This window comes from Neolamprologus brichardi, chromosome 1, assembly GCF_056152115.1.
Source record: "Neolamprologus brichardi isolate AB-2024 chromosome 1, ASM5615211v1, whole genome shotgun sequence".
Lineage (NCBI taxonomy): Eukaryota > Metazoa > Chordata > Actinopteri > Cichliformes > Cichlidae > Neolamprologus > Neolamprologus brichardi.
In genome coordinates, this window is record NC_142104.1 from 11521613 (window position 1) to 11534892 (window position 13280).

Here is a 13280-nt window from a genome sequence, read left to right on the forward strand (position 1 = left end):
GGGAGGCGCTGTTGTCTGCCTCACCAATGATTTATTAGTCATAAAGTTTGACCGACATGTGCTTCTTGTGAATTATACATAATCTGGCGTGCAGAGGTTGAGTCATCAGTGGAGTTTTAAGAGAAAGAAAGAGAAACGGCACATATTCTATCCATAAAATGCCCAGGAAACACTAAATATACCTAAAATTCCCTGAGATTAACATCTATAGTTATTTAAAAAAAAACACACATCCAACTACAATTGAATTGGCTTAAACGAACAGTGGTGCAATAAGAGTTGTATCTATTCACAATTTCCCACCATGTAACACAGGAAGATGTTCAGAATGTCTGTATTTTATGCCTTGGAGATTTGTCTCATTTTAGGTCAGAACATTTGAAACAATTTATTCAAATAAAAAATATCACCTCCTCATTCTAATCATCGTCACAGCACTAAGACTCACAGAATAAGCTGTACTGATCTATAAGAGTGTCGCCTCATCCTGAAAAATGCCTGCAGTGTTACTGCTGGGCTGCAGTGCTGCATTCCCTCTGGAAAAAAGACCCAAACCAACCTGCATGCTCAAGATATCGCCCTGCCTCCAGTAAAATCACCGGCCACCTTTACAATATCCGTACTTTCTTTTTGTTACCTATTACTTTCCTCCAGTTCCTTATATTTTGCCTCATTTATTAGATTTCGTTTTTCTTCTTCATTTATTTTCTCTATCTTCGAGGCTTAGCAGGGGTTTGCATTTGGTAGTTAATGATGTGAGGCTGTAGTCTTCTGCTGATTAGTCTTTAGCACATTTACCTGAGCAAGTAAGTGATTACTAACAGTTTATTTTCTGGTAATACTAACATCTGATAACAAGACAAATAAAATGGCCTCCATAAAAAATCTTATTATCAGTTTTTTTCCTAATATCTATGTTTGCTGTTCAAAAACTGGGATCTATTCTGAAATGCACTTCAATAAATGCCTACATATTATCTTATTAACTATATCAAATATACATTTTATCGAGGAACTCTCAGACAACTTTCTCATACAATCAGACAAGGCCAGAGTTCAAAGAAAGGATAAATAATACATTACTGGGGCTCTGTTAAGTGTGCTACTTTGTCAGGTAAGGTCTGCTTAGGCCAGTGCATTATCCTGCCCATTAATTTTTACAGGTTTGAAGTTCAGCTTGGATGAAATATTATATTTAAATGTTTAAATAAAAAAGCATTTAAATAAATAAATATGTTGCACAGGATTTAACTTTTTAGTCCAAGAAGAAATTGTGTATTTTCAGGGTTTTTCTTGTCTTTACATAAGTTTGGCTTTAATAAAGTGTAGACTGTTCTCCACCGTAGTAACTAGTGAGTCATTGTAAGTTTCTGCATATTCTAACTGTAGTAACCTGCCCGGAGGAAATCCTTTGAAAAGTAGTTTTCAATAAGTGCATTATTGGAATACCACCTGCTTATGTGAAGCAAGACAAAGATTAGCTGAGTGCCACCATTAAAAAGTTCAGAATTCTTCATAATGTTGATGAGAACAAACATACAGTATAATACTGTATTTTAGAAAGCCTGAAAGAGGTTTTTAGAGTGTCTCTCCTGTCAGCATATGTCTGCCTTACATTCCTGCAGTGAAAAATCAGCTTATATAGCCTGACGTTGGAGTTCTATATATTTATAGTTACTGATGAATGGCACATTTTTTTTTTATTTTAGTGTATCTATTTTTGATGGGTTTTGGGGTTGTTCTGTTTTTTAGACTGTATGATTCAGGTAACCATTTAAACAGAATTTCTAAATTTCTACCAACTCTGTGTTAATCGACTGCTCTCATTGGAATACTGATGAAAGAATTTCGGTGACATGATTGATTTAAACCTCCAGGTAGTTTCCTTGGTGACAGCAAAATCAATTAGTTTTTTTTCTACACCTTATGGAGTCGTGTTTCCATAGTGGCACCTTGCCATAACTCTCCTCTTGTGCCCGAAGAACTTGGACTTGGTATCATTTTGTATCCTTTTACAAAAACTGTCAAATAGCAGAAAAGTAAAATGCTGCTGTTTTTTCTTCTTTTTCTATGGGCTTGGGAAGTGTCAGAGGTATTTTTAAGATGCAATTTATTTTTAGTTTTAAGTTGTGCACCATACTCTTGTAGTTTCACTTCATCAATATTAACATTAACAAGCAAACAAGAAATACTAACAAGCTCCTGGTTGAACCAAAGAGCATCGCTTTGGAGCAAATACTACAACTCGTGACCAGAATTTCAGTTTTTTTTAAACTGCTAAATAATTTTTTTAATGTTATTTATTATTTTATTAAGTCCCACCCTATTACACTACCACCACCATATTTTACTGTTGGTATTATGGTCCTTTTTTGAAATGCTGTGTTAATTCAGATTTTGTCTCGTCAACCCACAGAATGTGACTTTGACAGTGACTTTGTTTCTCTTGTGTTTAGATGAGGGGTAGGCAACTCCAGGCCTCGGTTGCCGGTGCCCTGCAGGTTTTGGATCTCACCCTGGGTCAACACACCTGAATCAAATGATTAGTTCATTACCAGGCCTCTGGAGAACTTCAAGACATGTTGAAGAGGTCATTTAGCAATTTGAATCAGCTGTGTTGAATCAAGGACACATCTAAAACCTGCAGGAGTTGCCTACCCCTGCTTTAGATTGTAGGATGATGTTAGGAGAAAACCTCAGGAAGCAAAGAATCACGGGCCCAGAGTTAATTCATGTACATGGGCGATGCCTGAGCACGATCCGTCAACTACAGAGTCGTGCAGGCATGCGCGCCGGGCATCTGCTCACACTTTATTATATACTGTCTTACTCATGGGTGGAGTACAAGTTAAGGAAAAAACAACTTCTTATCTGGTGATTGCATACGAGGCTGCACAGGATGCAGCCTTGCAAGACAAAGAGGAACAAGTTGATTAACGATCTTGTAATAACTTGAAACAATACATGTGGGTGTTGTCTAAACTTGAGCAACTTCCTCATGTGGTCACTTTGTTCCAGTTAAAGAATTGCTGACACGCTATGTACAGGCATTACTGCGAAATTCAAATAAAGCTAAACATTAGCAATTATCACAGTTGAATAAAGGTAATAAGGTAATACAATTCAAAATCTTTTAACAGATGATGTGTTGCTTTTTGAGACCTCTCAGTCTTCTTCACTTTGTCACTCAGGTTCTAAGTAATTTCGTAATTCAACAGGTCTGCCAATAATCAGGCCTGACTGTGTTTAGTAAAACTGAACCAAACTTTCCAAAAAAAGTGGTTAATCACAGTTAATTCATGATTTAACAAGACAGCCAATTAATTTTTTACACAGAACCAGATAGGTTTGGATATCCTTTTTCCCTTAATCAATAAAATTATCATTTAAAAACTGCAATCTGTATTTACGTGGGTTATCTTTGTCTAATATAAACAAATTGTTTGATGATCTGAAACATGCAAGTATGACAAATATGCAAAACACTAGGAAATCAGAAAGAGGGCAAACACTTTTTCACACCACTGTAGCAACTCAGCCATAGAAAACCCTGCCATGAATCACCTGGTGCACAACTTTTGTACTGATGCTAATGCTAGAAGAGATTTGGAACGCTGCAGTTATTGAGTCAGCAGAGTGCTGGAAACTTTTACGTACTAACCTCAGCACTTAGCAACCCGCTCTCTTTATGTGGTCTTTTACTTTGTGGCTGAGTTACTCTGATTCCTAAATGCTTCCACTTTACAATAACACGACTTTCAGTTGATGGTGAAATATCGAGGAGAGAATAAATTTCACGAACCTACTTGTTGTTGCAGTGGTATCCTGTTACAGTACTACACTTGAGTTCAGTGAGCTCTGTAGAATGACCCTTTCTTTTCTGCCCTTTATGTTTGTAAAGACTGCATGGCTAGCTGTCTGAGTTCATACACCTACAGCAATTCGAATTACTTTTTCATTCATGTAATTTACATTTACATTTTGACCATATTTAATATCATTATATATGATGTGGAAAAAATAAAACATAATCGGTAATCTTTAGTAAATCCATTTACAGTGTAAACATAGGTGCAAGTAGAGACTATAGCTCTTAAGACTAAAATGTCCAAAGCATGTCACGAGTAACAGAATTTCACACTCCTAGAATATGCATTTGCATATATCTGTTATGCTATGCACACCTGCTTTTCATTTTAAAGGTCAAGTTTAGCCAGTACTGCCAACTGTATAATAAACAAACAAAAAAAACCTCACCTTGATGGTGGGAAGCACAAGGTCCATGGCTGCGCACTGGCGTGGTGTCAGACTTCTGGCTTCTTCTCGGATGACATGCTCCTAGAGAGAGAGAGTAAAACACTGCAGTAAGCAAATACCATCACAAGTCACATTTGTTAACTTTGAATTTTAAGACGTATCTCCAGCAAAATGGTTATGACCTTAAGTGAGCCATAGTGCTCGTGATATATAGCATTTACTGCTTACAAACCAGAACCAGTGCAAGTCAATTAAACTGTGTGTGATAAATTTAAACCTCGCTGTCTCACACCAACACACAAAAAAATCTATTTTAATCATGAAAAATGTTTTTGTCAATTCTAATTGGAGCTTTCCTGACCCGTAAATTGATTGCTGTAAATAACGTTTGGCACTGCCTTATTTCACAGGTGTGTACAGCTCGTGTGTACAGAAGCACACAAAACTCTGAATTTCTGCAAAAGCTTCATATTGGATGAGATTTAACTATTTAATCCACATAATCACACTGTCAGGTGCATGCCGATGGTGGTTTACTTTGAAAATGCACATCCCAATCTTGAGATGAAAGATGTGTGTATTCAGCTGCAATCATCATATGGTACAGATTTAATCAACCAAACGTCTTTAAACAGAGCTACTGTGAGAGGAAATAGTTTATTCTGCATCAGTGCTAAGATGTTCTTTGGTTTTGATGCCAAAATTGCACTGGGTCACCCCCATTTGCATTGTGTCTGTTCCAGCACTGTCTCCATCCAGAGAAAGCAAAGCCATGGTGTGCCCCAAAAACACTGGAGGTTGCATGTAGGAAGATATGTTCTGATGGAGAAACTGTGTATGTTTAGATAGACTTTTTTGCCATTTATTATTATATTATATTACTGTAACAATGTATTTATTCACTCTCGCAATTGAGTATTTCAAATAGAAATGGCTATCTTCCTGCAAGATCCATGTAGTAAGCTGGGAACACACTACAAGCTGTTTGTTGTCAAATATTTGCTGAAAAAGATAAGTGCTGTGTAGAGCTGAGCACGGGATTTACAGAGGTCATAGGACATAGACATCAAAGTGGTCCTGCACACTGCATTACATTTTTCAAGCAAACTGTCAATCAGCCAAAGTGTTCTTCAACTGTTCCAGCGAATCTGAAAACATTACATAGATCAAAAGTCATATCACTGCAATAGCAATTAGTCAGGGATTTACTTCGGATGTTAGATTGTGTAGGAAGAGTTAGACACATGCTTTAATATATTAACAGGAGAGAACAGAGCTAAGAATAAAAAAATGACATCAGAAAATGAAGCCTACATTTTATGACAAAAGTAAAAGAGCTGGAGATTATCAGTCATAATCACGAATAACAAGAGGATGATGAAGCACTTTAATACTTTGGGAGAAAGACAGAAAAACGCCCATCTGTGTACAGATGATCAGTACCCAGATGTTGCCTCAAAGGACATCTGACGGAATCCCACACACAACACAAACATGAATTCGCTTAAAATTCAGCAGGGAAACACACATTACATTTGCAACTTCTGTGTGACTCAGAGCTAAAATACCTCTCAGAGGTATTGTCACACCCTAGTTGTTTGTGAAACCACAGCACAGCCACTGATCTATCCAAATGCTTCACTAAATGGAGCTCGTGGGATTAGACATCCTCCAGTCACATCAGCAATTAGACACCTGCCCAGTTATGTAGCTCTGAGCTGTATTTTATGATGCCAAAGAAGAATTATCTTACAAGGTTTTGTTCTTTTTCTATTTCTGGACGCTTGCATGTATAAAATGTTGATCATGTTCAGCTGTGTGGTGAGATTATTTCTTTTGATTTGTGTAATATATATTACATAAGCCATGACCACAAACATTTTTTGCAAATATAAGAACAATCCATCTTTAATTTAAGTCCCTTTTGGAATTAGACAATATAGGATTCAGACCAAACAGTAGTGTGATATTTATAAGCTCATTCATAAATTACCTTCAGTTTGGATAGCTGTCCCAAGTCCTTGGCAGCACTGAAGATCATCTGAGCTCCTTGCTGTTGGAGAAGCACATACGGTTCCATCATGAACCATCGTATGAAAATATATTTTTGAAAAATGCAGCAGAAATTGTTAAAAGATTATCAGGTGATGAAGCTAAACAGAGTGAAGGGATAACTTATTGTTGGTGAAATTGGATTTCTAAAGTGGCATTGGGAGACATCTCAAACACTGTTTGACATGATGACTTTAAGATTTGCCTGGTTTGGGTGACAATAAAAAATGGGCTTAATGAGATACTCCTAAGATGAAAAATATTAACCAAGCTCTCACAAAAGGATTAGGAGTATGAAAAAAAATTGTTCCATGTGCATAAAGATTTAGAGATGTCATGTTGCCGTGCTTCATCTTCTGTACAGTGATTTGTGTGCTATGAGGGGGCAGGAGAGAGCTGAACAGATGGAGGAAGAGAGAGAGAGACAGGTGCATAAGAGGAGGGAGGTGGAGGCCAAGTGAAGAGCTGAAAGAGGTAAGAGAGAAGGGAAATCTCACACAATACTCACACTCTGGTCACTCAACGGAGGCAGAACAATTGTTCTCTCGATTGTGTTCAGCACAATCTTCCAAAGCTCTTTGAGGACTCGTTTCAGCACTGTCTTCTCACAAATCTTGGCAAATAACATTAAACTGCAAAACAGGAAAGGAGGTCATGTGTCAGGTCAACACTTACAGCCCTGCCTCAAAACTAAACAAACATGGCTGAAGACTCCTACTAATGTCGTCATAAATATAATGATTAAATAAAGGAAAGAGGAAAAAAACAACTGGGATTCAAAGAATAAATGCAGCAGCTTTATGATTTAATCTCACCCTACTGTGGAAACAGGGTCTAAGAGACATGAGAAAGGATTTTGTATTTCCATATCATTAAGAGGATTCCCTGTAATACCCCACTGGCCTCAATGTTGATTTGACAAAAGATTGAGAATGATTCCCAGGGCTCAGCTAACCATATCAGGACACAGCGTAAAAACCCTCCAAGAAATAAATGCAGTCCTTAGGTTAAATTAGTAGGCAGTGACCCATAATGTGTCTCCTGTGTATTATACCCATTTTTCCTAGTATCAAAGTGGTCCCAACCAGAAATGAAATGATCAAACAATTGATCAGCATTGAGGAGAATGGATTTCTTTACAATCCAGGGTCTATTTTTCCCTTAATCTTAGTCTTAGGACACAGCATTGTCTGAAAAAGGCAGCCCAAGGACTTAAATGATACTAAAGAAAAATGCAATGTCCTCTAACAATGTGCTGAACTGGCCAAACGAATAACACCAAACAATAACTTTCGGTATGTTAATGTGCGTGCTATATTTTTCTGCTCAACTTGCAAATGCTGTGTTTAAGGAAGTGTGATCTAGAGCTCCCTGGTTGGATTGCTTTTGTAGTTCTATACTTGGATTAATGACATTTGCTGGAGAGGTTGGCACGTGCAAGTATTGTAAACAAAAGGACGAATTTGTGTTACACAATTCTTCTACCTTGTATTCAGTAGATACCCACTTTTTGTCCAGAAGGTCCATAAGAGGCCGGAGGACAGTCTCTGCATCCATGGCAGCATTACTTCCTTTGGCTGGACCTTTCATCTGAACCAGCTCCTGGTTCATCTGCTTCACACAGTCCTCAATCACAGGCTTAAAACTGTGTGATGGAAAGCAGAAATCCTTTGAATCTTTTTCTTCTTTTTTTTTTTTTATGCTGCAGCAGTAAAAATTAACCATTTTGAATTGGTGCTAGCTCACTCTCGCTGTTCCTATTATATGACTGAAAAGGTGTTAAGAGCTGGGGTGACATTTGTTCATTTGGAAATGTTAAGGAACTTGCTGTGCTCACAAAGCATGGTGCACAGCAAGAGCGCGAGCCAATTACATTGTGAGCAAATGTCTGTCAATAACTAAGCAGCCATATAGTTCAATTTCTTTGACAGAACAAGACATGAATGAAGTCGTTAACCACTTGAAAAATACCCCATGCGCGCATTTTGAGTAACACCAGTGCTCACCTGGAGCCAAACACTCCGCTGAGCTCATCCAGCACTGTGTTGAGTTTATTTTGCAGCTCCTTTAGCAGATCACTGGCCTCTGCATCCAGCTGTGAGTAAAAAACAAAAAAAACAAAAACCCAGTTATGGCATAATTACACACCATACACTAAACACACACTGACTAGAACTCGATATCTCTGGAGGATGCCTCTACGAGGGTGGGGGTGCTGGGGGGATGGGGGCAGGCACAGAGGAGTGGTAACCGGCCTTGCTGGTGGCCTCCTACTCATTCTGCCTGCCATCTGTGGCAAGCAGCGCTCTGAATACCAATGGACAGCTCACCTCCGAGCACTGTAACGATAACTGCCGAGTCATGAGACACGGTGTCAGCAAAGAAGCAGCGAGCGAGTGGTCATTTTTGTGCACTATTACACATGTTACAGAAGAGAGAAGATGCTGGGAGCCTGCTACATCTCTGGGATTTAAGCATTTGGGCATTTATACATACAGATGTTCTGATTCTCAAGACGTCTGACTGACGTTTTTCAGTTTTAGGGAGAAAAAACCTTTTTATGTTTGTTGCAATAAACAGGTGCAAGATTTATTTGAGAGTGAAAAGTTTATTTATTGAAATGTGGGTGTGTTTTGATTGATATCTATATCCCATATATCTCTATGGTGACAGATGACAACCTTACAATGAATAGCTTCCAAAGCCAGCCGATGCAAAAGACATCAACACTTTTTTCCCCCACAACATTTACTGTACGCATGCATTTGTTGGCCATATTTATGCATGCGCATGTGATGAATGTATGCGCATGTTCACGTTTGCATTTATGTAATGTTTTGGACATATTTTCATAAAATACATAGACAGACACTCGTGCTATGCTGCGTGACAGTAACTAAATGTATGACTGCATCTGCTTGTCTCAGTGTTTGTGAGGCTCTGTACAAATGTTGGTGTTTTTGATGTTGTTCAGGCTTAGTGCTGAGATGGATGTTTGAGGTAAGGCACGGCACGGCACCACATGCATGACAGATCGTCACGTTATACCCGATAAGCTTAGCCATGGAGCCGCTCATCTCTCACATTCTAGTGGCAGATAGCTCAGCTGGGAAGCAGATGAGTAAACTAAACCTTTTATGGCTGTGGAGGAGACACACCTCTATTTGTGGATTGATCGAAATAGATTTTACATCTGTGTGCTCACATGCACAAACATTAAGGCTGTTGTCACCTCAATGGAATTGATGGATCATGCTGACAAAAAGTAGTCTGTGCCCATAAAGATTTGACGTGTAATTTTTTTCACCATGTGTAACGTGATTAACGTCTTTTCATGTGATAGCAAAATAAATAAGTTAAAAAAAAAAAAAACTAGGTATTTTTTATTTTGCTTTCTCCTGGGAAATGTTTCAGATCGGGGCTGTAATTTCTAGCCTGGCAGTCCCTGAAATTGAACAATATGTCTGGATAGGGATGCTGGCAAAAATAAATAAATAAATCCCAACACTGTTAGAGAAACCAAGGCAACTGTCACCTCCCAAGTGGAAAGAAAAGTCTACTCTGACTAATATGTTATTCCTGATCCTGCAATCGAATGTCTACCTGCAGTCCTAACAGCAAGGCCTTCATTTAAAACCTGTGACTTGGTAAAAGTCACCGGTTGCATTTTTTGCAGATTGAAATGCCAATTTAAAGATGTGGTGCATTTTCCTGGATGCGATGTCTAGAAATGAATATGGGTACAATTGATAGATACTACTGCATTTTCATTTGAAGAAACTGCTGATGAAATTTAGGGAAAATGTACACCAATTCCACCACAAGATTTCTTACACGCGTAGTCTAAGTGCATTTTTAAGCCAGTGCATAAGCCAGTGCATAAGCCAGTGCATTTTTAATGATGTCAATTAATCTTTAGAGGAGGGAAACAAAATGTCTGGAAATCATGGAGCACCTGGTTTCTCCATGGCAACTGGTTTCACTTGACACTGAGTGGCATCCAGAGTCTTCCTGAGTGTACTACTCTCCCCTGGCTGACAGCCTATCAACTGCAGTCCAGCTCTGATTCCCCTTGCCTGTTTCAACAATGCAATATCTACTCACTGGCAGGTTGTTAGTCCAGAGCACAGTTTGTCCATGATGACTAACAATGCCATGTAAATAAAGGCTTAATAAAATGCCATTTCTAAGTTGAGCGAAATACCCCAAATAAGTACTAATACTAATCTGGGGAGATCAGTCCATGATGAGTCCATAGATGAGCACTGTAAGAGATTATTGTTAATCTCTGTTATGATAACAGCTCTTGGTAATTACACTGGTTCTCTGGGAGTTAATTTCTGATACGGAACTCCTCTGTTATAAATAGAGGAGAGAGGAAACTAATAGGACACTTTCACCTGAAATAGACTTTGGCTTTATAATTAGCCAGATAAATTACTTGAGACATGCTTAAAAGATATGCCTGATAATCGATTACCAGTAGTTATTCACAGTTTTTGAAAGGAAGTTACGACTTCTCCTGTCACTATTCTTCAGATAATAATGGAGAGATCCGAGTGTAGATCTGCAAATATTTAGGCCATAGCAGCACCTCTGCTAAGGGCACAGCTGGAGAGATGTAAGTGTTTGAGAAGCTCATTAAACACAGTCTGAAAAATCCTGTCTAAAGCATTTTGTGGCTGCAGCTTGGGGGATGGAAAGAGAAGATCAAAACCACAGCCAACAACTTAGTGAGCCCCTGACTCTGCTCTTTGCATCGGAGTAAAAAGGGGAGCAGTGAACTAAAATAGATATCACACTTCTGAATTTGACACGGATAGAAAAGTGGCAGACAGACCCCCCCCCCCCAAAAAAAAACACGCTGAAAATAAAGATGGGATCAGGTGGTTTGAGCCACTTTCCCCAGAGAGCAGGGGATGGTGAGCCTGAGCAGCCTGTCCAGAGGGGTGATGGGTAATTCAGATTCCGTATGCTCTGTGGCACATGCTGCTGGAGGGGCTGAGGGGGTGGGGTGGGGTGAGAAGCGTAAAAGCGTGAGGGGTGGAACGGGGGAAGAGGGTGTGCTTTTTTTTTTTTGGTATTATTTGGTAAATGGTGAAAAGGGGTGCTGACAAATCCTACTACACACACCTTACAGAAGGACACAACCCCCTCCTCCTGGAGACAGAGAGAGAGAGCACAAAAAAGAAATGGGAGGAAAACAGAAGACACAACGACAGAAGACAAAACGCAAGGCAAGACAGGTGTTAGAAACTACAAAGAAACATGCAGGTAAGTCATAGGAACAAGTGGCAGCTGCTTCTCACGTTTGAATGACAGGTTGACAGGGAAAATATTCACCTGTGTTTCAGGCACAACGCGGAGATTTTGGGGGTTTAAGTCAATACGAAAAATGTTGAGTCAACACATATTGTACACAGGGGAGATTAGAGGTGGGGAAATATAGATGGAATACAAAGAAGGTACGAACAGTAGCAGACGTGGTAGTCGGAGGGGTGATCTACATGTCAGATAAATCTGTTAGCTGTCTGAACTGAGGTTAAGATTATAATGGGGTCAGTTCACTTCCACTTCATATGGATATCATCTGAAATGATCATTTACATAATCACACCATATATATTTTACAGCAGCAGACTGTTGATTCGAGAAGGGAGGTTTAAACTTTCAAATTAGCTGGCACCACCTGTGCTGAAGACACTTTAACAAGATACTAAAATCCTGGCGATGCCGTTTTTTAGCTAACCTTGAGATTTCCCCTTCCTGGAAGATAACAGATTAAGGGAGTATTTAATTGTAATGATTGATATATATGAATAGATTGAGGGTTACAAGTCTTATTGAAATTGAAAGTGAATTGCCTCAAAACAGACAAGGACATCACACAGAAATAGCAAATAGATAGTTATGTAAGTGCAAACCTGCTTGCCACCCATGGACTCAAACATCTTCTCCAGCTGGACACGAAGCTGCTGAATGTTGTTGAGAATGATGCAGGGCTGTAAAAGGACAAGAATGAATGTGACTACACTGTTTTGTAAAAGACAATGTAACATCTAATGTGTCTAAAAAATATCTTTGAAGTTTAAATCCTGCAAAAAAACTAGCACATCAAATTTAATGGTTCCCAGATACTGACATAGTAATGTAGCAGTTTGCTGGATTAACATCTAACTGAAAACACAATGCATAATGTCAGAAAAATCACAGGGGCACTCACTGTAAAATCTACTTTTGATTTCCTGACACATCATCTACACAAACTGGCAACGTTTCTGAATGACATCAGCAGTCAACGGGGGGAAATGCAATCCGTACGCAACACAACAAAGAGAGAAATATCTACACCGAATGTGTCAGGTGGCAGCGTTATCGATTCTCCGCTCCACAAGAAGTTTAACAGATGACAGACATTAATCACAGTGCTCTTTATGGAGACCAAGAGTAACTCAGACAGTCACAGATTATATACACTCAAAACAAAGCAAACAAACATAAAAACAAGACAGACATGAACTCAACAAACTACAATTATGATACTTGTAATAGAAAGTACTAAAATGATCATAATGTGGCCCACAGAAGAGGGGTGATTACTGTCTTTCAAACCCTAATGCAGCCAAAAGTGTGTCTGTGGCAAAACATAATGGGTTTCTTTTTATAAGATTTATGAGCATATGAGATATTCTAAAACCACATATGATTATTTTCCACAGCTGCATAATTTTAGTCTGTGAAAAATGTAACATAAAATCCTTGGTTTACTGACATATGCACCGGATCTATGGTGCAATTTAAATGTAAGAAAGGGCAAATAAATAGAATAACACAAATAAAAATCACACAAAACTAAAACTAATGTGTTATTGTGAATGCTCAATGTTCATATGTAAAACTAAACTGTCAACTACGTCTGACAAAAGCAAATACAATTATAGGGTACATCCTTGGTTAAAAAAAAAAAAAAA

The 13280-nt window shown here is 38.6% G+C and overlaps 1 protein-coding gene across 2 annotated transcripts in view; it reads right to left on the minus strand.

The window, feature by feature from the left end:
• The window catches only part of unc13c (unc-13 homolog C (C. elegans)), a 180369-nt gene that overhangs the window by 9165 nt on the left and 157924 nt on the right, over positions 1-13280 (minus strand). For both annotated transcript variants that reach the window (XM_087852455.1, XM_087852496.1), the window contains 7 exons: positions 12234-12311; positions 11443-11469; positions 8316-8404; positions 7817-7954; positions 6818-6941; positions 6251-6310; positions 4258-4338 (listed from right to left, as the gene is read on the minus strand). In XM_087852455.1, the coding sequence (XP_087708581.1) occupies positions 4258-4338; positions 6251-6310; positions 6818-6941; positions 7817-7954; positions 8316-8404; positions 11443-11469; positions 12234-12311 (597 nt within the window). The remainder of the gene's footprint in view (positions 1-4257; positions 4339-6250; positions 6311-6817; positions 6942-7816; positions 7955-8315; positions 8405-11442; positions 11470-12233; positions 12312-13280) is intronic.